At 51.4% G+C, this 26,597-nt stretch overlaps 2 protein-coding genes and 1 long non-coding RNA gene across 4 annotated transcripts in view; 1 reads left to right on the top strand and 2 right to left on the bottom strand.

The window, feature by feature from the left end:
- The window catches only part of LSP1 (lymphocyte specific protein 1), a 48,770-nt gene extending 29,746 nt beyond the window's left edge, over positions 1-19,024 (bottom strand). The window contains exon 1 of one of the 2 annotated variants that reach the window (XM_048306361.1): positions 18,867-19,024. In XM_048306361.1, coding sequence (XP_048162318.1) covers positions 18,867-18,946 — 80 coding nt within the window. In that variant the 5' untranslated portion in view covers positions 18,947-19,024. Of the gene's footprint in view, positions 1-6,935; positions 7,101-18,866 lie in introns of those variants that run through there. The other variant, XM_048306362.1, reaches the window with a different exon arrangement.
- Positions 5,753-8,531, top strand: LOC125327181. The gene is made up of 3 exons (XR_007204145.1): positions 5,753-6,616; positions 6,708-6,778; positions 7,452-8,531. It is a non-coding gene; the product is annotated as an uncharacterized LOC125327181 (long non-coding RNA).
- Positions 19,025-19,708: 684 nt separating the features above from the next.
- On the bottom strand, positions 19,709-25,286 carry TNNI2 (troponin I2, fast skeletal type). Its single transcript, XM_048306417.1, has 8 exons — positions 25,182-25,286; positions 23,446-23,475; positions 23,253-23,259; positions 21,447-21,488; positions 21,030-21,158; positions 20,566-20,655; positions 20,276-20,452; positions 19,709-19,959 (listed from the first exon to the last, which is right to left on the bottom strand). Exons 2-8 carry the CDS (start codon positions 23,451-23,453, stop codon positions 19,861-19,863), a joined length of 552 nt encoding a protein of 183 aa, XP_048162374.1. The 5' UTR covers positions 23,454-23,475; positions 25,182-25,286; the 3' UTR covers positions 19,709-19,860.
- Positions 25,287-26,597: the final 1,311 nt, after the last annotated feature.

Here is a 26,597-nt window from a genome sequence, read left to right as displayed (position 1 = left end):
ATGTAAGACTCTTGTCTAGTTTAGCCTTCATTAAACCCCCTGCAACGATTGACCTGTCACTGTGGCATGACAGGCAGAGAAAGCCCCAAGATGGTAATTTACTGCTTCCACAAGCAAAACAAGACACACTTGAGAAAGCTGGTGGCAAATGGCAGGAGCAGACCCTGGAGGAGGGATGCAGGCAGGGCTGGTCCTTCATCATGAGCTGCGTGTGTCCCCTCCTGTCACTCACAGGGCAGCGGCTCCAACAAGGTACATGGAATGCCCCGTGCTTCCAGACACCATAGGTGATGCACAACCACTCAGAGAGGCATGAGGCAACCAGTGGAAACAACTGTTTCTTTTTATTATTATTGATTTTAATCATAGCAGACAGAATCCAAACGAACCCCTTCCAAGATGATGAATTGCACCCTCAGGACCATGGGTCCTTAGCACACAGATAGGCTGGTGCAATAAGGTATTAACATCACCGGTCAGGAATTTGGCAGGGGGGAGGAAAGGGCTGGAGCCCGAGCCCTCGCAGCACTCCACTGCATTCAGTAGGTGTGAGAAATCAGTGCTGTGTACAACCTCGAACCGTGGCTCATTCTCACGGTGTCTCCATCTCAACGCTAAGGTTCAAGGAATTGGAGGTTTTTTTCTAAAGGGCAGGAAGTCTGGGCTCTGTTTTTGCAAGGGAGAAGCATGTCAAAGGAGAAAATAGACTTGTCAAAGAGACGCAGATTGCCTTACCCAGCTTTTGTGTTTTATTTTTCTCTTCTTTCAGCGGCAAGCAAGCCTCCACAGCCTCTCTGCCTTGGCCAGTCAGCCAGCATCCTTCTTGACACACTCGTGCTGGAAAGAAGTCTGAGCCTAGAAAGGTGAGCAATCACCTTACCCCTGCTTCAAACTGGGATTAAGAGCAAGATTTGTATCAGCGTGGTGCTTCTTACAGCACAGCTGGCTTGGCCTTCACTTGGCAGCCCCTGGGGTGAGGCGGTCCCCCCAGCAGCAGCAGGGGGTTTGCTGGCCGAGGAGGCAGCAGGGAGGCCGTGAGAATGCGCTGCTCCCCTCCCTGGGAGCGCTGAGGCTCTCTGCGTTCGTGGAACGCGCTGCTCCCCTCCCTGGGAGCGCTGAGGCTCTCTGCGTTCATGGAACGCGCTGCTCCCCTCCCTGGGAGCGCTGAGGCTCTCTGCGTTCGTGGAACGCGCTGCTCCCCTCCCTGGGAGCGCTGAGGCTCTCTGAGTTCGTGGCCACTGCTGACGAGCTGTGCTGCAGCAGGAATCAGAGTCAGCAGCGAGCCCTCAGTCCCTGCTGCGCTAAGGCACAGCACCTTCATCAGGAAAAAGTCTTTGCCCCAAGATACTGATCCCACAACCCTGTGTTTGAGGGCCTGGCACCCAAGCTTCTTGCTGTGCAACAGAGGCACTTGGCTGCCCCAGTTGCCCTTTGCCCTCCACGGAGCTGAGGGATGGTGCTGCTACTATTTCATGCCTGTTTGATGCTCCATCAAAGAGTTAGAAATGGAAGGAGAAGGAGAAAAATAGATCTGGAAGCTGAAAATTAGTTTTTAGACACCATCCCAGCTGCAAAGCCTCAGGCCTCAGCTTCTCCATCCAGTGCCCCTTCTAGCTGAACCACGCTCAGATACACATGGTGGTCCTTCTCCACACCATCAGAGGATGCCAATAACCTGTGGCTGCAGCCCTCAGGGGCTCAAAGGCCCACTACAGCTTCCCAAAATTTCCATGGGCTCAAAGTTCAGGCCCTGAACATCCAATTGCTTGAGAGCAGGTAAAATTCTGAGTCAGGCCAGGCTAAAGGCAAACAAAACCCATGCACTGGTTTCTGGGAAAGGTCACTGGTAGGTGGAGTTCTGACAAAACAAACCCCAGGGCTGGAAAAATCTGGGAATGGATCCACAGAGTACTCAGAGGGGCCAGGTGAGATGCTTCAGCTGGAAAGATAGGATGAGCTGCTATCCTTGGACTGAAAGCTGAGGGTGGGCACCCCACAAGGCACTCAGGGAGGGACTTACCCACCACACCCTGGCTTAGCCCTTACCCTCACCCTGCCCCACAGCTCAGCTGGGCTGCAAATCCCCAGGTTCCTCCTGGCTTGCAAAATATGGTGGAATCATTCTGCAAGCAGCTGGCACCACAGAAGCCACCCTGGGATGTGGAAATCCCCCAGGCATGCCATCAGACTGGCCCAAAGGGCTTTCCTGGACACTCCTCCCTGCCAGCAGCCTCTGCTCATGTCTCCCTTCCCATCCGCCCTCCATCTGTGGGGTCTGCAAAGGTGTCCATCAGTTCTGCCCTGGCCATGATGATGGGACACAGAGGGATAAAGAAAATGAAGACCACTAATAAAAACGTCAAAATAGGGAAAATTCAAGAAGAGGAGCACCATAGGCTATTCATGACACATTGAGGCAGCATTGCAAAGCATGAATCACACTGATGAAGGCCACTGTCCCCATGCAGGTATCCTTCCCTCCTCCTCCCACGCAGGAGCTCTGCTACTGGCTCATTCCTACATGTTTCAGTTTCCCCATCTTCCCCATAAAGAGCTGCCCCACATCTTCACAGCAAGAATTCCTCGCTCCCTACACCTATCCAAGAGCCAGGGAGTTGAAGCAAAGTGGTGCTGCAATAGCCCCTGGAGGCAGTAGCTATCTCCCAGGCAACAAACTGTGCCCAGACCACGTCCTGGCATCAACCACACACTCCCCCACCTCACAGAAAATGTTCTTCCCCTTCTAAACGCCATCCAGCCCTCCCAAGTGCTTCAAGCTCCTTGTTCCCAGCTCAGCACTCAGGAGGTCAAGACAGAAACACTGGAGTAGCGTCTTCCCTGCTGAGACACATCCTGGCAAGCTTTGGGAAACATCTGAGTGCAGGCAGAAAGGAAGGCATCCTGCAGAGCTGGGCACAGTCCCCATATTCTGATCAAACTAAATATTACACTCTTGACACACACCAAAATTCAAGGAGTCCAGGGAATTTTAAAGCTACCCCTAGTGCTGAGGAACTCTTAAGCATCACCAAGGCATTGCTTGAACATGTTTTAAGGAGAAAGAAGAGGCCCTGCAGCTGCTTCATGGGTGCCAGGACATGAATGCTGGCATCAGCTGGAGGTGGCAAGCATCTCATCACATATAGCAGGCCAAAACACAAATGCAAGATTCATTTCATATCTCACATTTTGGCTTCCCATGTTAATGACTTCACAGAAGATAACAAAGCAAAAATCCCATCCTACAGAGTAAATAATTAGCTCTATCCCATGATCAAATTTTCTGACTTGTTTTCTTCCCCTGAGCTTTTCCATCCTCAAGATTCAGCCCCCTTTTCCCACAGCATTATTTGCACTTCAGGCTCTATGGCACTGCAAAGACATAATTAGAGACACTGGTTTATTTGTTGCTTGTGCAGCAACCATGCTCTGGAGCCCCTGTTCTGGACCAGGTCCCTGTTGTGCTGGGAGGCACAGGGTGTTGGAGCGTGTAAGAACACTGTCCTTTTTCCCCAAGAACAAATCACAGCTCGCTTCCTAACGGCACCCCAGATTCACCCACATGCTGGATAAAAACCAAACCAGCTGAGACAAGAGAGGTAGTGCTTCCAGCTCACATCCATCTGCATGCACGCTTCCCCCCACAGCTGCACGCCCCAGCCAGGCACCCACAGCCCAGCGATGGGGACACAACTGCAGCAAGCCACCACAGCACCCCGTGGGAGCAGTGTCAACCAAGAGGCCCAATAATCCAGTTCCAAGGAGCAGCACAGCTGCTTCACAGAGAGGCTGATTTGTAGGTTAATTAAACAGCCATATTCTTTTGTGAAACACTTGAGGCTCGATAAACAGAGGGAGAGTAAAATTCCAGCAGGAGCAGATAATGAACTGAATGAATCGACATGACAGGTGCTGGATCCCTATCTTATTTATAGGAATTCATTAGAAGGATAAGGAGAAAAAGATCGTGATAACAAGATAAAGCAGCTCATGTTTGGAGAGGACTTTAAAAAAATACAAAGTCTTGTGGGCGTGTGAGGGATCATCACTGTAAACGTGCTACAAAGGGAGAAATATTTCCCCAGTGATATCCTGATAGAGAAACTATGCTGGACGAGGGGAGTGCCTGGGCACACGGGGCAAAGCAGGGAAGGTAGATAGCCCTGAAATTGTCCATTCTTCTCATACCTTTCCCAGGTAATTACTCAGCCACTTGTGCTCTGCAGTTGCAAGACCTAACCCTGGGCTCTTTCCAGCCTCCAACTTTTCAGATGTAAAAGGAACGTCCCTGCCTGCACCTTCTGCAAAGCCACTGAGGAAGAAGGAGGGCTAATTTTTCCAGTTCACCTCCTGGCTGGGCAGAGGTGAAAGATGGTTCCCAAAGTGCTGGCTCAGTGCTTGGGCCTCCGTGTGTCTCCAACACGTCCTAGTGCTCCCAAGCACACCAAACCACTCCAGAGCACGGTGTGCACTAAGCCTGTCAGCAGTCAGTGGAAAAGCCATTTCATGTAAATCTGACTCCTGGAACTGATGTTTGGGTGATGCTTCACCCATGGGCCCCTTTGTCTGAAATGATGGGGTTTTGTATCAAGCACCAGGCAGGATGCTTAAAGCAATGGGAGTCAGCTCTTGAACCCAAAATCCACAGGACTTACACTGGTTTCAGCTCAGGAACCCTTAACCCAGCTGTTGGACAGCTGGCAAGCAGCTCCCGCAGCTGAGCAATGCTCAGAGAAGGTAATTCCCTGGTTGTCCCTGCTGATGCCCTGCAGCAGGAGCAGCCAGGTAAATCCTGACACAACACTGATATCCTCAGGGCTCATGAATATGGCTCTGAGCAGCTGTTTTCACTTGTGTGCTCCAGGTCTCCAAAGCACCCGGACACACCAGAAGAGCCCAGGACCTACACAGCATAACCACTCTGTTGCAGTCACCTTGGGACAGAAAAAAGCAGAGCACAGCAATCTTGACAGCAACATATCTTCAAGCCAGGAGCCTCAAGCCATTCACTAAGGAAGCTCCTTCCTCCAGATGAGGTGGCAGGGCTTGCAGAGCCAGCCCCGTGGCTGATCTCAGGATCTCTGGGAGAAACTGCTCCAGGAGAGAACTACAACTGCAAAACAGGCTATGGTGTGTATGGAACATATCCTGCCTGTTCTGCTGTTGAATCCTGTGAACATGAGTGAGGCTTTTTGTGTGTAAACCATGGAAATCCCTCACACCCCACTCCATTCCTCATCTGTAAGCAGTTCTGTAAAATACAGCCACAAAGCTAAACCTCAATCAGGTTAAGTGTAATAACCCCACTGAGGAAAAATGTTACCTTGTAAAAAAGCCCCTTCGGACTCTCTGGGACAGCAGGAGGAACTTGGAGATGCCATTCAGAACAGGAAAACACCCTGGTTTAGGATGTACTGAGGACAGTTCTTTGGACACCCCTTTACTGTGTATGAAGCACATGTGCTTGCCCTTGCTCCCCCCATCTGTCACCCTGCAAAATAAATTGCCACCCAGCTGTAAGCAGGCAATTCCCACCCCAGTTCATTTGCCTGGCCCTCCTCTGTACCAGCTGGCCCCAAATCAGAGCTTGTCCCTGCCTTCTGCACACCCACAGAGGTTTCCCTACCCCTGACAAAGCCCTGTTCTGAAACAGGGATATGTAACTGAGATCCCAGTCCCCCTGGGCTGAGACCAGGGAATGGGTCCAACAGGCCAAACAAAAGATGAACAGAGAGGAGTCAGCTTCTCCTGCTCACTTCCCACCCCAGGAGCCTGTGCAACCAGTCAGAGCTTTTCTGCCGACTTCCCTGGGCCCAGAAGGGGAGAGAGTGGCAGGGACTGGATGGGCTGCAGGCACGCATTTCCCTTCCAAGGCAAGGAACTTATTTGAGAGATGAGGTTTAGAGGCTGCATTATCAACCAAGGAGACCCCAAATTGACTGGAAAATACATGGTGAAATAAACCCCACCATGACATCCTCCACCTCTCAGCTGGAGACCAGCAGACACAGCTGGCAAGGGAGCCAAGAGGCACCCAAGACGCAAAATGTGAGTCCAGCACTCCCTAATTCCATCTCTCACCCATCCAGCTGCTCAATTAAATATGAAGAGGTGAGAAGTGCCTCTCTTCAGCCCAGTCAGAGCCATCAGCATGGCACACCACCATCATCCAGAGATGGATCCCAGAGACTCATGGAGGGAAGCAGCAACTTCAGCCCTCAGGGAAGAGCACAGTGACCGCATGGCCGGGAATCCCAAAGCCAGCAGACAATGTAACCATCCTCCCCGGCTCAGCGCCGGCTGACAAACGGGAATAAACCCAACCGAGCCATCCACCTCCCTGCCCTGGCAATTATACTCTGAGAGAAAGGTTCAAAGCACTATTGTGATCAATTAAATCGAAAAAAAAGAGCAGTGTCAGCTTGCAGCCCTGGGAGGATCCAGCCCTTTACTGATCTCTGAATTAAAAACGCACATCACAGCGTGCACAACGTACAGTTCCTGCGGGGAAAAAAGAAAAACCCTTTTTCTAGGCAGAAGCGTTCAGCACTCAGGAGACACAAAAAGCCACGTACTGAGCCTCTCCTTGCAGGGAGAGGGGAAACCAGCGGCTCAGGTGAGTGTCACAGTACAGTTGTGCTCAGTTATTTCAGTTGTGAGCTCCTGGAAAAGCCATCAGTAAGTTCAAATCTGCTTTTCTCATACAGCTTTTGGGGAGAAGAGGGAGGGTTATCTATTATCCTTCCTTCCAATGCATCGGATCTGCTGGAAAACCAAGGTAAGGACGAAATCCAGCCGATTTAAAGGGACACGAAGACGGTCGGTCTGAAACACACGCTCCCTTTCCCCCCCCCGGCGTCCCCCACCGCGCCCCTCGGCGCGGGCACATCCAGCCGGAGCCGGGAGCGGATCCCCGCGGGCAGGTGGGCGCTCACCTGATGAGGTTCTGCAGGCCCTGCTTGCTGGAGTTCCTCCTCAGGATCGCGCTGGTCATGGTGGCCGAGCCGCGGCGGGCAGGGTCCCGCAGCCGCCCCCTCCCCAGCGCCGCAGGCAGCCGCCCGGCACTGCGCGCTCCCGCGGCCCCCTCTCCGCCTTCAGGAAGTTCTGCAGCTGGTTTCCTTTTGTTTCTGCTAGCCCCCCCTGCTCCACACCCCCGGCTTGTCTCCTCCACCTCTACCTCCTCCTCCTCCTCCTCCCCCTCTGCCTCGTGGAAGTGTCACGGGAGAATCTCTGGGAGCGCAGCCGCCGGCGGGCCCCGCAGCACAAAGCCCGGCGCTCCCCACTCCCCTGCGAGGGGGATTCTGTCCTGGCTTTAACTCTCTTCTCTCTCTCCTTCATCTTCGCCAGCCCCCTCATCCTCTCCCCCCTCTCCCCCACCCCCGCCCCCCCCCCGCCTTTCTTTTTTCTGTTTTTTCCCACCTTTAACACTGTTTTTCTGATTATACACAAAGCAAGCAGGGAGCAGAAATCCAGGCTGGCAACTTGCACTCGACGGGCTGTTAATCACTCCCGCTCCATTCACAGCAGAAGTCTTGCATGAAGGTCTCGCCTCCAAACAGTCCCCACACGTCCGAAGGTGAGCCAAGAGTCAGATTAACATGAAAGGGGCTTTGCACTGGGAAATGCCACACCAGAGAATAATGTTCTCCTGGGATGGAGATAGCAGCTGGATTTTGGGGGAAGCCACAAGAGCTGCAGCCTCAGGCAGGCAAGCAGCCTACACCCTGCTTCTGCTCTCAAACATTCCCCCTCACCTGCCCAAGTCACCAACTTGCCCATGTCTCAGTTTTCTTAGCCATCAAATTGGGCAAGAGGAAAAAAATCTGGCTAAATACGGCTTGCCTCCATGAAACACTGATATTTCAGGGGATTAAAGAAGTGTGTGAGTGTTTGATGAAGGACTAAGATTGCCACCTGCTAAAACAAAATGCCCATCTGCCACATATTCATATGGTTGTTCTTTGTGCTACCTCCTCATGGGAATAGTCTTGGGAAGAAAAAACAAAAGAGTCTTTTTCCCTAACCTGCATCTCCTTGTCCACGTGCTTTTGGGGTGAAAAGAGATCCTTCACCATGCCAAACCAACAGGTGCCTGGACTTGTACCTAGCAAGTTCCAGCCCTGCCATATACTTGCACATTATGGTGCTCATGGCACAGCCTGCCCGTGTTCCCCAACGTAAGTGGGAATATTCCTCTGGCTCTCTCCGAAATGGGAGCAGTTAGGATGGAACCATTCTGCTGAGACCCTCACCTTCCTTCTGCTTTCGGTCCCTCTCATCTCATTTACACATTTCCTTTCAATCACTTCTGCAGAAATGTTTCTTGATGCCTGGTAAGCTGAAATGGGGAAGTTGCCCGTGAAATACACCAAGAAATCTCAATTAAAAAAAAAGAAGTGCCTGCCCTCCTTTCCACTGTCTCTTCATTTCAAAACAGCTTGGTTTTTTTCCCTGCAGGTATTTACTAAGCATCACCTAACTGATTATGAACAACAAAAACCACAAAGCACAGACATTGATGCCACCCTCACTCTGTGGGCTGCTTAGATGATATCACGCTGCATATTTTTCTTTCTAAATTCAGTGAGAAGATGCAACAGATCCACCACAAAAGATCTCTGTTGCTAAAAAAGAGCTTGTCCCAGCCCTGCAAGTGCTTGCAGGAGTAATTAGGTTTAAGCATGTGAACATTCCTATTGACCTCACCACAGCTGGCCAGAGTTGAAATGAAGTGAGCACCTACAGGGTTTTCTTTTTGGAGAGAATCGGCCCAAACCTGCCACTGACTCCCATGGTCCGAGCCAGGCAAGGATGCAACTTGAAGGAGCCCTGGCAGGCAGAAATGTAGCTCACAGCCATGGGCCAGCAGCAACTTGGGGTTGGGTGAAATCACTGCAAGCACTCTTCGTTCAGGCAGAGATTCCAGATAATCCGCAGGGAGCTGAGGAGGGGCAAGGAAGAATGCAGCCACTGTCACCAGGAGAAGGCAGGAGCCTACTGGAGGCAAAGGGACGCTGCTACCTATCAGAGGTGAGATTCTCTGTGTAAATGGGCAGAGGGAAAAGCTGTTAATTCCCCCAGCAAGAGAGCCTTGGCTTCACACTGGGTTTGACTCCCGGAGGATGCCAGCATGAGCTCCTCATCTTGAAAGCACTTGGCAGACTTCCACCTCAGTTCCAGGACTGATTGCCTCTCAGAGATGGGGCTTTCCATGAACAGGGCTGACAGAAACCGTGCTTGGATGATGAAATGCAGGACCGGAGAGAGGTCATGACATTAGCTGTTACTGGTCTGAGGTGCTAAGATAATTTGGAAACACCAGAAGTGAAGCAGTGAGGAAGGGTGTCCCTTAACTGCAATAGGCAGCAGGCTGAGCTCTGTGTTGCTCCCAGGGAGAGAAATTTCTGGTACTGAACTCTGCCTGGAAAAATCTTTCAAGGTGGCTGGGTCACTCGACCTCTGGGGAAGGCTTCCTGCCTTTCTCCCTGGCTTTCACCTTTGAGAAAGATATTAAATATGACAAGAAAACTCATTCTTCCTCCAACATCAGCAGGGTCTGGCAGGACCACAGGAGAGGAGAGCATAGCAGGACCCCCGGCTTGCAAGAAGGGAGGGAACTGTGCACTAAGTGACACATGGACAGAGTCCCTATCCCCATCTCTGTGGGGCAGGGAGCGTTAAAACCCACTATTCAAAACCACAAAAGATGTGCCCACAGAGAAAGAGCAGTGCAGGAGAAATCCCACACCATAGCTTTAGAGTGCAGAGGTGCCTTGGGTCCCCTCTCCTCTCCTGCCTCTCACTGCCACGTGCATCAGTGTGAATCATACCCTGTATCTAGGAACAGTAAGGTCAGCATCAGTCCCACAGCTGCTCGGATCCTTTCACAGAAACAAACCCTCTGCTCCCACCAGGAAGTGGGTAGGAGTACAGTGGACACAGGAAGAAAAACAAAGAATTAATTCATCTGTTATTTTTTGGCACAGTTTAAGATAGAAGAACCACCATAAATCTCTGCAGCAAAACACCACCCCACTACAGGACCTGGGGCACCAGCCAACCCTGAGTGGCACCGGAGTTTCCCAAAGCTCTTCCCAGCAGCAGGGAAAGTAGAGGAGGTGAGATGCTGGGAGAGAGAGTGGGTCTGCCTCCGTCACTGTGGGAAGGAGGGCTGGAGTCCCAGAGAGATAGGGCTGCACCAGTTCCCGTTAATTACACAATCATTCTGCTATGTAGGACTAGTTGCAAAATCAGTTGAAGGCTCACACATGGTCAAGAGGGAAAAAAAAAAGAACAAAAATACTCTAGTCCTGCTAGTGAGGAAATACAACTCCAGCATTTCTCTCCAATACTGTTGGGATGTAAACCAGCACCAGCATAAGCCCCAAAGCACAGTCACTGCAAGGGCCAGTCCTTTACAAGTGCCACCATCTGCCAGCATGGTTTCCAGAGGTCCATGCCCGCATGTCAGTGGTGGATCCCACCCCAAGAAGATGTTCTCATCACAGGGACAGCCTCACATCTTCAGCAAGGACTAAAAGCCCTATCTCAGCTGGAGACCCTGTGCCTCCACCAGCAGCCTCCTAGGACAATGAGTAGATGGGGGAGCATCTCTGGTTTGCATCTTTCCCTCTGCTATCCCAAACCTCTCTCCCTATCCCAACATCCCACCAGCCTCTCTTCACCAGGCCCATGTATCCACCACTTTGAAACCAGCCTGGCAGGCCTCAGCATTTGCCCAGCCCCCCGAGAGGCCCACTTCAGGGAAAAGGGCACACCATTGGTACATCAGCTGCATAGATGGTGTGGTTTACACACTGGCCTGAGGGGTAGGGTTTGGCCACCTCACCTCCACCCCAAATTCCCACTTAACTTAGTCCAGCTTACTCTGCCAGCACTCACTTTTGGGCAGCCAAATACAGAGACCAAGACAGGCAGTCAAGAGATAATCCCAAGGAAACAGCAGGACTAGCAGCCAAAAGCAGCACATTGTCTCCTTCCCACCAGAACAGCTCTTCACAAGCATCAAAGTGTGCTGCCAGGAGGGCAGGGCACCTCACCTCTGCAATTAGCTCAGGGTGCAGGGCAAGGAGTCCAGTCCAGTGATGCTCCCCGGCAAGTCTTCCTCTGTCCTGGCCATGAGTCAGGAGAGGATATTCCCAAGCCAATACACGACCCCAGGAGTGTTCAGGGAAGGGGGGCTGTAGGCGGGAGCTGTCTTGGCTCAGAGGTGTTGCCAGGCCCACGCGCTCAGAGGAGCACCATGAAAAACATGTGTAATTGTGGGTCTAAACAGCCAACAAACACTGTGTCATACTAAGTCTGAAATATTTGGCATGGGATCAATGCTGACTTTCTTCCTATGATATCCAAAGAGGCAGAAATGAGGGGGAATCAGAAGCTGGATCTAGACGAGCATCGTTCTTCCTCTGCCCCACTGCTACCTCTCACCCTCACACAGAATGGAAAAGGGACACTCCCTGGGGAACTTAAACCTAAAAAACCAAGATAATAAATAATAATAATAAACCTAAAATATATAATAATATAATAATAAACCTAATAATAATAAACTTAAAATCCCAAGAGTTTGCTTCACTTACCAGTGAGAGGGGAGGCTTACAAGCCTTGTAAGAGAAGATGCTTTTGCTCCAGGGGTGATACACACAAGGACAAAGGATGGATTTAAAGAACAGGGGAAGGAGAGAAGCATTAATGGGGCAGCCCAGCACAGTTAAAGGAGATCTGAGCCCCCATTGCTCCAAGGGCTGTGCAAACAGCAAGAAACCATGGTGAGCCACTGCAGTGAGCCACCATCCGGGTTTCCCAGACCAGGGCCAAGGCCAAGTGACTCAGCCAAGCCCTGGAGGAGTGCTGCTGGTCCAGCATGTCGAGCCAGTATCATTACTGATACTGTGCACTGCTATCTATATATTTTGTTAAATCAACAAAGCCATTGGGAAAGAGACAGGAAGACAAAACAATGGCTGCAGATAAGATACTCCCAACCCACACAGGAGGGTCATTACAGGACAAGAGGAGAACTATTGGCCCTGAGGAGACAGGCTCCATCTCTTAGGGATGCTTGTCTACCGCAAGGCCAAGAAGCAGGACAAAGGACTCCAGCCAGGATGGATAAGATATAGGCAGCTGCTGCCAAGGGGTTGTCTTCCCCCAGCAGACACTGTAGGAAAAGTCTGAAAAAAGGCCTTTTTATAGCATATTGCTTCGTCATGAGTCTCTGCTCACCAAGGTTTGGAAAGCTGCTGAATGAATTTGAATTTTGAATGTCTGTTTAAAATAAATAGAGTGGTCTGTGACTAGGTGGATTAGATGGACACTGGGCAGCTGAAGACACTTCAGACATCTTCCACGTTGGGTATAAGAGGTGCACAACCAGTAACAGAGGCACCACCTTCCTTCACCAGGTGGCATCTGTGTGGTGTATTTAAGCATCGCCCAAAGCCATGCAGCACGTTTTGTGGATGGGCGTGTAGGTGAGTTCCACTGCACGAGCGCAGCCCCGCGTTGAGCCGTGCTGCTCAGCTGACCACATAGCTTTCAAGAAGTAAAATACAGCTTCTGCCCAATATAAACTTATTAGCTCATCTGCAGCTGGCTCCAGGCTCTGATGCAGCACCATGTTGTGCAACACAAGCAGCTTTAGCAACCATTAATCTCTGCTTTACACTGCTGGGCTGTTACTCCAGCTGGGGTCAGGGGAGACTAAATGGATAAGAAGAAACTCCCAAGCGCCATGTGGCAGTTCCTGCGTCCCTCACTTCAAGTTGCTCCTTGTCCCAGGGAAAGGCATCTAATATCAGCTTGCCCATATCCATCCATGCTTGCCTCGCGAAGCTGGACTAAAGACAGGAGCTGTTCTGAAAGGGCTCACAAAAGTATCTTCATGTATCCAAAAAGCTTGAAGACGCGTGGCTTCGTCAAGGGGGAAGACAGTCATTAATGCTCCAAAGCGAGGCCCAAAAAAAAGCTCAGAGGAGCCTCTCTGCACACAGGGCAGCTACTGCTGTATGCAAGAAGATGGCAACTGGAATGGAGAAGCAGCAGAAGAGACAAATGCCAGCCCCAGGAAGAAGTCCCACCAGAGCAGGGGTGCGCAGCCTGTGTATCACAGTAGTCTGCCCTTCAAGACAGCTCAGCTTGGGCACAAGGCTGTCAGCTCCTGTTATGGGAAGCTACGTGGCAACTGCAAGGAAGCACTTATTTTAAGAGGAAATTATTATTGTCATCCATTTTACTGGGAGAGAACCCTGCCCCTCCCAAATAGTTGGCAGCCGTGATTGTTTGGGGTCTGTCAATAGTTCCGGGTTTGTCAATGCTAATGGCTCCAAAGCAAGCTTGCACTGGAAAGGAAACTGCTTCTGCAGCAGAAAAGCACAAGCATGCACAAGCACAGGAGAAGAGATCATATTTTCCAAACTATCTGGCAAGGACTTGATAAAAGGCACTGCACAAACTGTCTACTCAGCTGCAGCAAGCAACAGATACCTAGAGCTGGGAGAGAGGCTTCCTTGGTAATGCAGAATGAATCCTTAACAACAAAATCTGTTTTCAAAATGAGCACATAAGCAAAAGAACCGAAGACCTCCAGCTGATGCAAACTGGCAGAGCTTTCTTTATGGCAGGCAGAGGGATGGTGCTGACATACACTGGCAAAAGCATTTGGGCCTACATGTCTGTGCAATAGCAAGAGAAATCCAAATAAACTGAGCTCCAACTAACCCAAGTCTTGCACTTCTCAGATCAGTTGCTTGCAGATTGCCCCAAGTTTTCAGACCACTGGATGCAAGTCACCAATAAAGCCAGTAGAAGCCCAGTGACTGCCATTTCCAGCTGGGTTGCCTCGTGTATCTTCCTCTTTACCCATGTATTCCTTGGACAGTTACCACATGCACCAGGCTGCTAGGAACCACCACTGCTCATGTGAGACGGGCTGAACCCAAATAGTTCCTGGGTTTGACACTCCCCCGTATGACTGAAGATGGAGCTCTGCTGCCAGCCCTAGCAGCCCATCCCAGGAGGGACTTGTTTAAAGTAGCAAATAACAGAAGATACTCTGTCCTGCCCTGCTGCAAGTTCTTCTGCAGACAAAGAGGGCTGCAGGAGTGGAGCCCCCAGAAAGCCAATGGAGACCTGCCCGTGAGGAAGACAACTCTGAGTGCCGAAACCTGGGATTAAGACACTTCAACGGCTGCCTCTCACATCTGGTGTGTGTTAGGATGGATACACTGACAAGGAAAATATCCATGGGCTCCAAGTGGGCTGGTTAACCCACTCATGGCTGAGCCTCTGTGGAATATGTGGACAGGCCGAGGACTGCCAGATACCTGGCCAAGCCTCAGGAGAGCTGGGCTCAAATCTCACTAGTGGACTGTGCTTCCTAGATGATACTGGGAAACCAGGAAGCAATTCAGGTGCCTAAACATGGGTGTCAAGCAGGGGATGCCTTGGGTTACCTGAGACAGCTGCCAAGGCCTGGCAGATGTCACACAGGTCCATTAGGAAACCACCTCTTCTGGGTACCAAACCCACAGTGGGCAAGTTCTACAGTCAGGGCATCCCTTCCCCTTCTTAAACATCTCAACCTCAGATGTCTGACCTCGCAGTAGAGATAACCTGTCCTCTTTCCCTGAGGCAGGAGGCCACGGGCATAGCCACAGAGCACCCAGCGTGGCGACACCGTGGGTGCTCCTGTAGTACTGATCATACCAAATCCATGCCAGGCAGGACAGCTGCTTTCCCAGAATGTGCAACACCTCCTAGGACATATCTTTTGACCCATACCAGATGGCCACGATCCAGAACATGACCTGGGTAAAGAGGCCATACAAATACACCCCTGTGTCTTTCTTTCCTTGACATACATCCCCAAGGTTTCTCATCCTGAAAGGCTTAAGAACAGAACCACAGCATGAAGATCCATTCCTCGTGCATTTGGCTTCAAAGGATGCCAAAGCACCTCCTCAGTAATCCCCAAAGACTCAGCCTGATGAGGAGTTTATTGGGCTCATATTAAGGGAACAGGAACTGCAGCTGCAGGAGGTCCAAGCTGCTGTGCAAGCTGGGGGAGCAGGGCCCTCCCTCACCTGTTCCAGGTGAGCAGGCACCATCCCTCCCAGGCAGGTTTGCAAAGCTGGACTGTGCCAGGAGGGCTGCATGGGAAGGATGAAGTGAGAGCACCAAATCCTTCTGATGTTCCCTGTGAGCCCCTGAGCACCACTGCAGGTTTGCAGTCAGTCAGAGCCAGATTACACTTTCAGGAGTCTGGTGGTCATACCAAGGCCTCCTGGAGCCTGAGCAACAACTTTATTTGGGCCAGCAGTCCCGCCCCCCTCAAAGAAAAAGCTGTTCCCAACAAAAACATGGCACTGACGAGCACCTCCTGGCCAGGTGGTCTGTCCAGATGTGAGTCAGTGTCCTGACAGAGGCAGCAGCCAGGCTGGATGAGTGCCTAGCTGGGAGCAAGCCCAGCTCTGGGGAGAGCACCAGAGCAGCAAGGAGTCAGCTCAGCCCCTAGGCAGACCCCACAGTTGGGCATGTGGGTCACAGGGGTGACAGATGCAAAGGGGGTTGCAGGCAGAGCATCAGTCAAGGCTGGATTAGCGAGGTCAGTGAGGGTCAGAGCAGAGGGGCCCAGGATCCCCAGGGCATGCCAGGGTTAAGCACTTCCCTTCTGCACAGCCAGCCCTTCCAGTTATCTCTAGGTTTTCAGATTTGGGGAAAAGCCCTAAACCCTCTGAAGTAAGTTCACCTCACAAAATCCAGGGGCAAGGGATTCCCACAAGCTTCAGAGCCAGACTTCACATCAAGAGTTTTAAGAAAGCCAGCCTTCCAGCCAGCAGAGAGTCTTTAGTGTTTTCAAAAGAAAAGTGCAATTCAAATGAAGGCTGCTGGGCAATCCCTTGCTTTAACACACACTCCTCCAAACCCATAGCTTTACATAGCAAAATAAGCTCGGAGGCAAGGCAAGGCAAGCCAGGCTTAATTTATTTTTTTTTTCCCCAAGGAGAAAAGGACAGTGAAGGCACCTGATACCTCCTATAATTAGAGACAGTTCTTTATCCCTAATGCCACTGCCAGAGCACCTATATCCAATTTGGAAACCATAAGTATAACCCGGCTTCATTAAATAATCCATCTGGGCCTCCCCTGTTAATTTCCCTACTATTTTTCCACTTTAATGAGCCCAGCTGGGTCAAACTGTGACCAGTCACTCCTGAGCAGGGATCAGCCATCCCTCCATTCTACTCCCAAGGAATCTGGTGTACTGAGGGGTCCAAAAACTCTCCAAGTATCAGCTTTCCCAAACAACCTCCTTCCAACCATGGGTATACTTAGCAACAGCAGCCATTTCAGCAAAGACCCTTGAGGCTCCTCTAAGGATCTGGAGAATTCAAGACAGCTGGGGATGGACATGGCAAGGAAAAGCCTGGGGCTTGCTGGCACAGCAGAGCCTCCCCCCAGGCAGTGACCATACATGGGCTGCCAAGGGCTCCCTGCCCTGCAGCTCATGGGGAGGGAAGACCCAGGAGGAAGGAGACAGGGGAAAAGCCAATCTGCCTCCCAGGTACAGATATCCTGCAGAGCACAGCCAAAGGGATGTGCACGGCTATGGGGGTAGGAACTAAAGGCAGGGGTTATCTGAAGCCTCCAGAGCTTTATGGAGAGAGCTCTGAGTAACAGACCTTGTGCATACTGGGTTCCCAAGCCCTGGGCATCAAGGGAGGACAAGCTAAGCAGCCACCTCCCCAGAGCTCCCCCCAGCTTCTCACTTATTTGGGAAGGCTCACACCACAGCAGTTTCCCATATAGCAAGTCCAGTTCATGGAAGAGAGCATAACACTGGTCTGGTTTAAGCAGTGTTACACCAGCATCAGCAGGACTTTGCCAGTATGTCCCAATTTGTATGAGGGAACAGAGTAGGCTATGTTCAAATTAAGATTTCTAGGACATTTTCTAATGCAAGCTCCTCTTCTATATACACTGGGCACAGTTAAATAGACAAAGTTCATTGTTTAAGGACACACAGCACTGATATTTTTCTCCTGCCATCTCCCACTGTGCATTACACCCAGGAGCCTTGGGATTCACTCTCCTGGCAGCTCCATCACAAGATTGTTGCTCTGACATCCATCATGCTTTAGGCTGTCCTTAGAACCTTATCCTGCCTCCATCCATCCATGGGTCAGCTTGAAAAGAGCTTTTTCGTCCAGGAGAGGATGATCAGGAAGATAAGCTAGCCACAGGGTGAGAAAAGGTAGACCCAAAACAGCAAGTAAGCACTTCCTTCCTCCATTTTGGGAGTGGAAATCACCAGAGTCTAGCAAACGTTTAAACAGCACAAGGAAAAGCAAGAGAAGTTTAGAGCTGCACATGAAACTATTATACAAATTGTAAGGGAAAGTTATTCTTCATATTTTTAAAACAAAGAGGAACTCATTTCTGCTCACTATTTTTGCCATCAAGTTTCATATTTCATTAAGATTCTAGAACACAGCTAGAGAGGAAGGGATGCGCCACCCTGCTGTCAGTGTTCACACCCTTTTTAAACAAGGCTGTAAGGGTCTGAGTGCAACAGAACAGACTCCTCCAGACAGCCTTTTATTTAGCTGAAACTCCAGCAGGAAACAGAAAAGGGAACAAGCTCACCCAGCCCCACCAGCAGACCCCACCGGTGGCCCTGCCTGCACCAAGGTACCTGCACTTACTGCAGAAAGAGGGGAGCAGGAAGGTTTGCTTGCCTTGGGCCAAACACAGCACCTGCTCCTTGCTGCTCGAGGTGAGCTGAGCCTGCAGCAGAGACACAGCCAGGCAGGGACAATGCTGGGAATCACATCGATCCCGGTGCTGAGGAAAGCCTTGTGCTCCCCCAGCAGCCAAGGCTTCCCCTTTGTTTCAGCAGCGAGTCATGCATAGAGCCTTCCAGCACCTTTTGAAGCTTCCAGTCAAATCTTCAGCCAAGGCTAATTGCTGTCAGGTGTCAGCCGAAGCACTTACTGCCACCACTGATGACAGGAGATGACACACCTTTCTCCTCTCATTGTCACTCAAGGGGCTTTTTTTCCTGTCAACATTAGCTTCGCTGGCTCTCAGAAGCCTTCGGGAGAAATGCTAATGCAAGCTTTGAAGCTGGAGGTGAAAAATCAGGCAACCTCCTAAGCTCCCTGGATGCTCAGCCTGAACCCAGTCCAAATCTTCCATACTTCTGGGTGATGCACTTTTGCTGAGCTTATCTGTCTGCCTCCACCACAGACAGATGTGGTCTCTGCTACTGATCTGTATTCTTTTAGCCCCCATGGAAAGTTGTCTGTATTCGAGTGAAGAGACCCCAAATTTTACAGTCTCTGCTGATAAAGCAATAAAGCAGAGCAGAAGCACAGGGAGATATATAACTTTACAGCAGCCAGCCTGAAACATTGCCAGGTAAATTCAGCTGGAGACATAGGGGATGCAGCAAGAAATCAGACGTGCCCAGCAAGGAGAGGAGGCAGCTGATCTCCACATTAGAGAGGTCTTTAGACATGGGGCTGATTTCGGCCACAGAGCAGCTCCAGGTCACCAGACCCCTCACTTGAGCTTGCCTGCTTCTGGAGCTGGCGTTCCCCACTCGATCAACCCCCTCCCAAGGGCTTTGAAGTTCAAAGGGGATGAGACCTTTAGAAAATCTAACTCTCCTCCTAGCTGGAGAAGCTTGTCAAAAGCCTGACAGAACATCTGACCCACTCCAGCCTCGTGGTTCATCATTGTTCTGGCTGCACATCCTCCTTTCCCACCATGCCCTCCCAGTTTCCCAGCTTCCCGGTATCCCAGGACTGGAAGGCAGCTGTGTTGTCCCCAGGCCTTACCTCTCATTCTCCCCAGGGGATTCATCTCCCACTTGGCTCACTCCTTCTGCACCCTCCTGGCAGCCCTCCGAGTCTGACATCTTCTCCCCTGGCTGGCACGGTGGCCGCACGCACAGCTCCAGCACCAGGGTGCTGCCACTGTTTCACTTTTCCTGTGCTCAGAAGAAGTGAGCTGTGCCGGAAACTTCACGGGCTGAGGGTTTGGGGGGATGGGAGACGGCAGAAGGAAGGTGAATTTGGGGCTTTTTTTTGTTTTGTTCTTTTTCTAAAAACCGTTGAGACTGATTTAAGATTTTACTTGTCGACAGCTAGAAATTTGGAAGTGCTGGGCTAACCCAAAAGAAAAGTGGGTGGCATGGACATTCCCACCATGGCAGGGAGAGGAGTGACCCACTGCCCCCCCAGCTGCCCATGCCACTCTGGTGACAGCCATCATCTCTAAACCACAGCACCCTACACCGTACCAGTTCCAGGGTGCTGCTGCAGGTGCTGCCAAGGTTGTCCTGACTTTGCACCTCCCAAATCCCACTGGAGCCAAAGGGTCTGCTTCTGCCCTGCAGATGCCACTCCTCTCCCCCCTTCCCAGCTCTTCCCCACAACGTCCTGCTGATGACGTTCTGCAACACCTCCTGGGTCTTGGACTGTTATCTCTGTCTCTTCACCACTGGGGAAGGGCATGAGCATCTGCAGCTTTGGAGGGGACCAACAGCAGAGAGGTCCCCTATCCCCTCAGCACAGCCCCTACCAAAGCTTCCCCATCCCCTCCAGGACTCCCACAGTGAGGAAGTCTCTGCAGGCACCATGGCATGAGTCGGGGTCTGGCCACCTAGGCAGGCAACATCCACCTCTCCCACCAAAGCTTTATTTACATCACTGCTGCCACGATGCAGCTCTTTGCAAAACTAGAGAGAAATGGCACCCAGTCAGCGCCCCTGAGCCCAGCGGGGCAGCGGGGACAGCAGGGAGAGGAGGGCAGGTGTGGAGACACAGGTGCTTAGGACTCGCCAGCCTCGAACATCTTCTTTCTGCCCTCCATGCCAGACTTCTCTTCAATGTTCTTCCTCCAGTCACCGACATCGCGGAGATCCTTCTCCTGGGGGAGGGGTGGTTGCGTTGGTGCGAGTGGTGCCCCCCAGGGTAAGAACCCATCCAGCCTGGGCCCCACACCAGCCCACCCGTGGAAACCCCCACGTCAGCTAGAGGAACACAGTTCCACCCATGCTATACATCTTTTTGAGCTGCACCTTCCTGTTTCAACATCATGGGTGCCAGAGGAGGAAATACTGAGCAAGAAGAAGAACATTATGGAGAAAGAGTCATTCTCAACCCTGTCTATCATACAGGAAAGTGTGAGCCCTGAAGGGTGGGGGCCAACTCCTGTTAGGGAAAAAGGGAAGAGGGAAGGATACCTTCTCAGTGTCCTCCTTCTTCACTTGCTTCAGGTTGGCTCGGAGGTCCATGCAGACCTTGTGCTTGGAGCCCAGCAGGGCCCGCAGCATCGCGTCAGCAGACATGCGCACCCTGCGCAGCGGCGGCCGCTTGAACTTGCCACGAAGGTCAAAGAGTTTCTGGCTCAAGTCTTCCAGCTGGGGTGGATGAAATGGGGGTGGGGGGCAGAGAGAGAGCAGGGCATAGGTTTCATGAGGCATGAGGAACAGGCTGGAGACTCCCCTGAAGGATGGCTCCAGGGTAAACTCACCTCCTTGGTAGTCTTCTGTAGCTTCACCTCTGTGTCATACCTCTCCTCATCCACTGACTCTATCTTGGCATGAAGCTTTTTGCACAGCTCCTGGGAGGAAAGCAGAGAGGGATGTTGACTGCTAGGACCCACACACACAGTACCTCTCTCCTGACTGCTCTGGCTCTGAAAGCCCTCAGTCCAGAAGACTAGAGGGGATTGAGGTGAAGAATGGCTTGTCAGCCAGCTCCTAATCTCCGTGCTACTGCCTCAACATTTAAAACACATATTTCCTGCCAGCCAGATCCCTTTTTTTTGTAGAGAGACCCCATCTGCCTCTCAAGCCAGCTGCAGGTCCATCTGGCTCCAAGGCAACACAGGTGAGAATAGGGTCAAGATGGGAAGGCTGGTCTAGATCCGACAGGCTGACTGATGGAGTCAAATCTTTTCTGCTCCAGCACTGAGGGGGTTAAAGAAGCCTTTACCTGAAGTTCCTGCATGGATCCTGGGAGCGACAGAGGAGGGCAATGTTCTGCCAGGTAGTTTTGCTTTTCCACTTCTTTAGCAGCTGCTTCTTTTTCTATTTCAGTGGCAGCCAGCTGGAGCATAGCACTCTGGAAGGCAGCAGGAGAAGGGTCAGCACTGGGTGGAGGCAAGGAAGGAGGGCAGGGGGGTCGTCAGGGGAGTGGGAGTCCTGATGGAGAGGCAGCTTGGGGAGTTCCCATCAATACCACCATTTCCAAGCAAGGGACATGGTGGAGACCCAGTAAGTGGGGTGGGGGGGCCCCCACGTTGTGCATTGTGGCCTCTTCTAGTAGGGAGAGTGCTGAGAGCTGGCTGGCTTGGGATGGAAGATGGGAAGGTCGGGACACACATCACATAGCCACAGCAGTGCCACGTACCTTCAGGTGCTGCCGACGGGCAGTGGCTGCCCTCCTCCTTTTCTGCAAGTGGAAGAAACAAGAGAAAAGCAGGTTATCAGGCCCCCATTCCCCTTTCCATTGCCCTTCCCCATGCAATGCCACAGTCCACCAAGGACCTGCAAGATGGCTCCAGCCACGATGGACAGCTTGACATACAGTTGGTCCCCAAACCAGCAGCACTCAAGGAAGAGGCTCCCTGCTGAACCCAGATTTGCCAGCCTCAGGTAGCTAAAACCTACAAAGTCCCTCAGGAAGAGATAACAAGGGTGATGAGCTTGAAAATATATATATAGAATATGACTTCAAACTTGTCTTCTTGGGACTTTTAGCCTTTTCTCTAACTTCCTCTTCACTCAGATGTGTTTTACTTTGTGCTCAAGCTAATGACCCCCATGTCCCTGGGCACTCAGGAGCTGTGGGATGTCTTTCTGAGCAGTCCAAGGCACGTGTCCTTCTGACATTCTGGTGACAAGGACAGCCAGACAGGTGAAAACATGAAGGCTGTGTAATTTCTTGAAGCTGAAAAGACCCAGCACAAGTGATACTGAAGCAGGGGCTCATCACAGATGGAGGACAGACACAACCACAGGCTGCCCTTCTGTACTTGTCATGCTGGACCAGGGCTCCTATTTATAAAAAACCCACAACTTCTGCATTTCAGCTGTTTCCTGAGCATTTCACCCAGAAGACAGGGCACATCTGAGTTGGGCTAGCCCAGGGGAAACACATCTGATATGCTGAGGGGCGGGGAGTAGAAAGCAGCACTTGGGTGTGGGTCTGTGCTGCATAGAGGAGGAAGTAGATAAGGATGTGCAGAGTGAAATGTAACAAAATATGACATGTCTTGCATATGCAAATGGTGCCAAGGCCCTCCTGACAGGGCTGGAGGGCTCTGCAGAGAAAAGGCACCATGCTCAGAGATGCAGCACACCATTAACCATCAGGTAATCAGATTCCTTGAGGGCTGTTAGTCCAGGGCTTATTCTCCATCTGAAAACTGGTACCTTAGCAAAGAGTGTCCTCCCAGCCTTTTCTGGGAGGTCTGGGTTTGATGGGGAGTAAAAGAATGTGTTGGATATCAGCACCATTTTGTGGTGTTTCTATGTGTCCCTGACATCCTCTTTTCCCTCGGTGAGAGCAAGCTGGAGCTTGTGGTGTTTCAGACATATGGGGAGATGCCAAGCAGAAATGAAGGATGGAGCAATTTGCTAAGAGGAAATGTGGAGTGACAAAGCCACGAACAATCCTCCCACACCTTCCCCTGCATTTTTCCAGGCGCCCCCAGCCCCACCTGGCTCTGCCAGAAGCCGGGGAAAACTTGCTAAGAATGCAACCTCCACCCTGCTCACACTCCCCTGGATCCAGATCTCCTTGGAATGGCTTTTAGAAGTGATTTTTCAGTGCTCAGTGTGTAGGAAATGAAGGGGTAGACGTGGGGAAGGAGGAGAGGATAGGATGCTAGGCCAAGGGCGGGATGGTGGATGGATGATGGAGGAGAGGTGGCTCTGGACCACTGCCTTCCCAGCACCATCTCGTGGCCGGCTGGAGAAGCAGGAATGGAGGGAAAAAAGCATCTAACTCCAAGCCAGGAGACAAAAAAAAGCCTTTCAAAAGGGATTTTTCTTCTCCTTCACGTGTTTGCCAGGAGGAGTCAGCAAGAAAATAACGATGAGCCATTCCTCCCACACACACCCCCAGCAGCTGATTTTCCTAGGAAGGAACAGTGAAACCAGGACTGCTGCCATGAGCATCGCTAAAGGGAAAACCCCAGCAAAACACACTTACCTCTTCACTGTTCAGGAAAAGCAGATGGACAAGGAAAGGAAGGAAGAGAACGGGGAAAGAGGAAAAAAAGGCAGTTAGTTAGCATCCTAACTGAAAACAAGCAGAAGAATTTTAACAAGCATAAAAAGTTGATGGTTGAACAAAAGTTTTTAAATGCCAACAATATATTGGAGACAGAAAAACGGGAACTTACTCAGACATCTTGGTTTAGATGGTTGTGAGCCTGAAATGAAAACCAAGAAAAAAAGTTCATAACTATTCATGCTGGTGGTCACTTTCTTGGGTTTAAAAACAAAGGAAGACTCCTCTAGAAAATAAAATGAGGAACAGGTCTGTTCTCGTTTCCCAACTTCACCAATTTTTCATCATATAGGGAACTAGGCTGCAGTTTGTAGACAAGAGGCAAACATTTCCTCATAGCAACACAAACCTTAGCATCAAAGGACTTCTGGAAAAGACCAGGTGGGGCTGAGCCAGAAAAAGAGAGATCTGTGACAGTGATTCCTGCAGGTATGCTTCTTGTTTGACCCCCAGAAAACCATTTTATTCAATGAAGAAAGAAAAGGTAAAAGCTATTTTCAGTTTACTGCTTTACTTTGCCATTCAACCTTACTTCACTTCATAAACAAGAAATATCTCAAAGCCTGCAAAGGGTTGGCAGTGACCCCAGGTGACAAGGAAGGACTTCAGAGGGTGCTGCTGCCAGTGTATGCACACATTCTGTGGGACAGGGGAGCCTGTTGCAGCAACCTCAGCACAGGTGATGTAGAGCAGGGTTGGAAATTGTGGTTGAGTTGATATAGGCACAAAAAAAAAAAATCCCCAGACAATTCCTTGCATTTGCTTTAAGTGGAAAATTTACACGTACAACGCACCTTATTAGGGAAGAGATGGAAGAGCACCTTTCCTTTGCTGTAAATGATTTCCACACAAATAGAATTTTGCTTCTCTAGCAAAGCAATATCTGCTGCTTGCATCTCCCAAGCCAGTCCTCTGCAGGGCAGACAAGGCCCCCAAAAGCAGCGGTCTGCAGACCTGGGAGGCTCCGTCAGGAGGGGAAGCATTAACGGGGGCTCATGCCCGAGGCAGGAGGCGCGGCTTGCAGGGCCAAGGAAACATTATCCTGGAAAATGTGCAGGCCCATCACATTACTTCAGAGAGGAGGGGGGGAAAGTGCTTCTAAAAATGGCCAGGGAGCTGCAGAAGGAGCTGCAGCTGTCTCCTGGGACGGCAGCCTCTCCCCGGTGCCAGCCCCCGTGACTCAGGGAGGTCGGAGCGATGCGCAGCACAAGCCGCCGCAGGTGGCGGAGCTGCAGCCGGGGCGGCCGAGGAACGCCGGCTATTTTTACTGCCATCCCTGCCCCGCAAGCACACGCTCCCGCTTCGGCCGCAGCGACGCCGGGCAACCAAGGGGACAACGCCGGGCTGCAGCTCGCTGCCCGCGACGTGGGCTTGAATCACCTGTTCTGCCGGGAGGACACCATAAATTTGGATGTCGGTGCCTGTCCAAGGGTGTTTTTGGGGAGGAAGGCACTGCAAGGGTCGGGTAGGGAACTGGAGGAAGGGGTGTAAGCAGGGAGCGTAGCCCAGTCACAGCAGGCAAGGATCCTGAATCCCATGGCCCTGGGGAGGTCAGCGTTAGGCTTCACTTGCCCTCGCCACTCAAACTGAGAGCAGAACCAGCCAAGGGAGGGGAAAGCATGAAATCAAAAGGAAAAAAACTCACTGGAAGAGACAGAGGGAACCTTTCCAGTGCACAGACCCTCTCTGACAAGCAAGGATGGAGGAAGTTTTATTAGCACCCCTGTTTCTCCCAGCAGGCCACCCCCACCTGGTATTTATCTCCCGAATACTCAGGTAAGCAAATCTGCTCCCCCATCACTCCCTAAGAGCAAGCTGGGTCATTAAGAGATATGCAAAAAGGCTCACCCAAGTCTGGAGGAGAAAATCAGAGTCGTGCTGGCTGGACAGGATGGACAGACGAGCCTCAGGCAGCTGGCTGAGTAAGGAGGTATAAAAGGGCTTCTCGGGTGGCTCAGCAGAAAATCCACCTTCTCTTTAAGGGCATAGAGACCTTCTCAGACCAATGATGTGCAAGAGTCCCCTGTGCACCTCCCTTGGCTAGGGCAGGCCAGGCCAGCAGGAGAACAGGAGAGGGCAGCCCCCAGGGAAGGAGGGGTGGGGAGGAGGAGAACATCTTCTACCCGTGGGGTCTGGAGGAGCTGGGGAGGTGTTTTTCCTCAGAAGTGCCAAGGAGGGAGCCTTCCTCTCCCTCCTCCTGCCACCAACCAGTCACAATAGATACGGCTTCGAATCTCTGGGGAGCCCAGGCTCCCTGCACACAGCCATCCATCTGCAAGGCCTCTAATTAAAATTTCCCCTTGGATACACAGAGTGGCTTATCCATGGACAAGGACATGATTCAATTTGCCTCCAAGGGCTTGGGAACAGCTCTGCCCTTCAGGAAGGAAGGAAGAGAGGAAAGAGCTTGCACCCCAAATATCCACTGCCGACAGCATATGCAAGAGCAATCCCATAATAAGCCGTCCAGCACTAGCTTTTTTAACCTCACTTATTTCCCTCACACAGGAAATATTTTCAGCTCTTCCTTGTGCGAAATATTTTAACACAACTCCGTTTTTTTGAAAAACAATCTGTGGAGCTGCTGCAGGCAGCCCCAAGCTTCAAATCCAGCCAGGGGCTGGGGAAAGGCAGCAGAGCATGGGGTAGCAGCCCCACGCTGACAGCAAGAAGGGTAATCCCCTCTGTGGGATGACCCAGACCCATATCTCCATGGATCTGAAGGAGAAGCAGGTGGAAACGTAGCTGGAAATATTCCCCAGCCCTGGTCACAGCACATGTAGTGTGTGTGTGTAGGGGATCCCATGGAGACAGGGACCCAAACAGCTCCTGCTCTCCTCCCCCAGGCCAGGCGCTCCCTCCTCTTCCAGCTGGGATTTTTTAGGCTGATTCAGACATGGCCCTGACAATATTTTCCAGGCGACTCCCAGACATTATATAGATAGTGGCAAATCCCTTGCTGCAGGCTTCCTGTTTTACCACCCTCAGCACCACGCAAGTAGTGCTGCAGATGCTGCTGAAGGAAGAGCAAGTCCTTGGGATGGGAATGGTGTCTTGCAGGGGTTTGCCATGGTAGCACATGGAGGAGGGGAAACCATTAGTGTGGGCAAGGCTGGGTCCACTTGGGATTTGTCCCTTTGAAGTGCTGCAGCTACACAATCTGGCCTCTGCTGGCCCATCAGTCCTCCAGAGAGCAGCTCAGTTCTTGGTGGAGGAATCAAAACTGGGGCAGTTCTCCATTCAAAATTCCCCACAGCCAGGGAG

Source organism: Corvus hawaiiensis, chromosome 6, assembly GCF_020740725.1.
Source record: "Corvus hawaiiensis isolate bCorHaw1 chromosome 6, bCorHaw1.pri.cur, whole genome shotgun sequence".
Lineage (NCBI taxonomy): Eukaryota > Metazoa > Chordata > Aves > Passeriformes > Corvidae > Corvus > Corvus hawaiiensis.
This window is presented reverse-complemented; position numbering and strand designations above follow the sequence as displayed.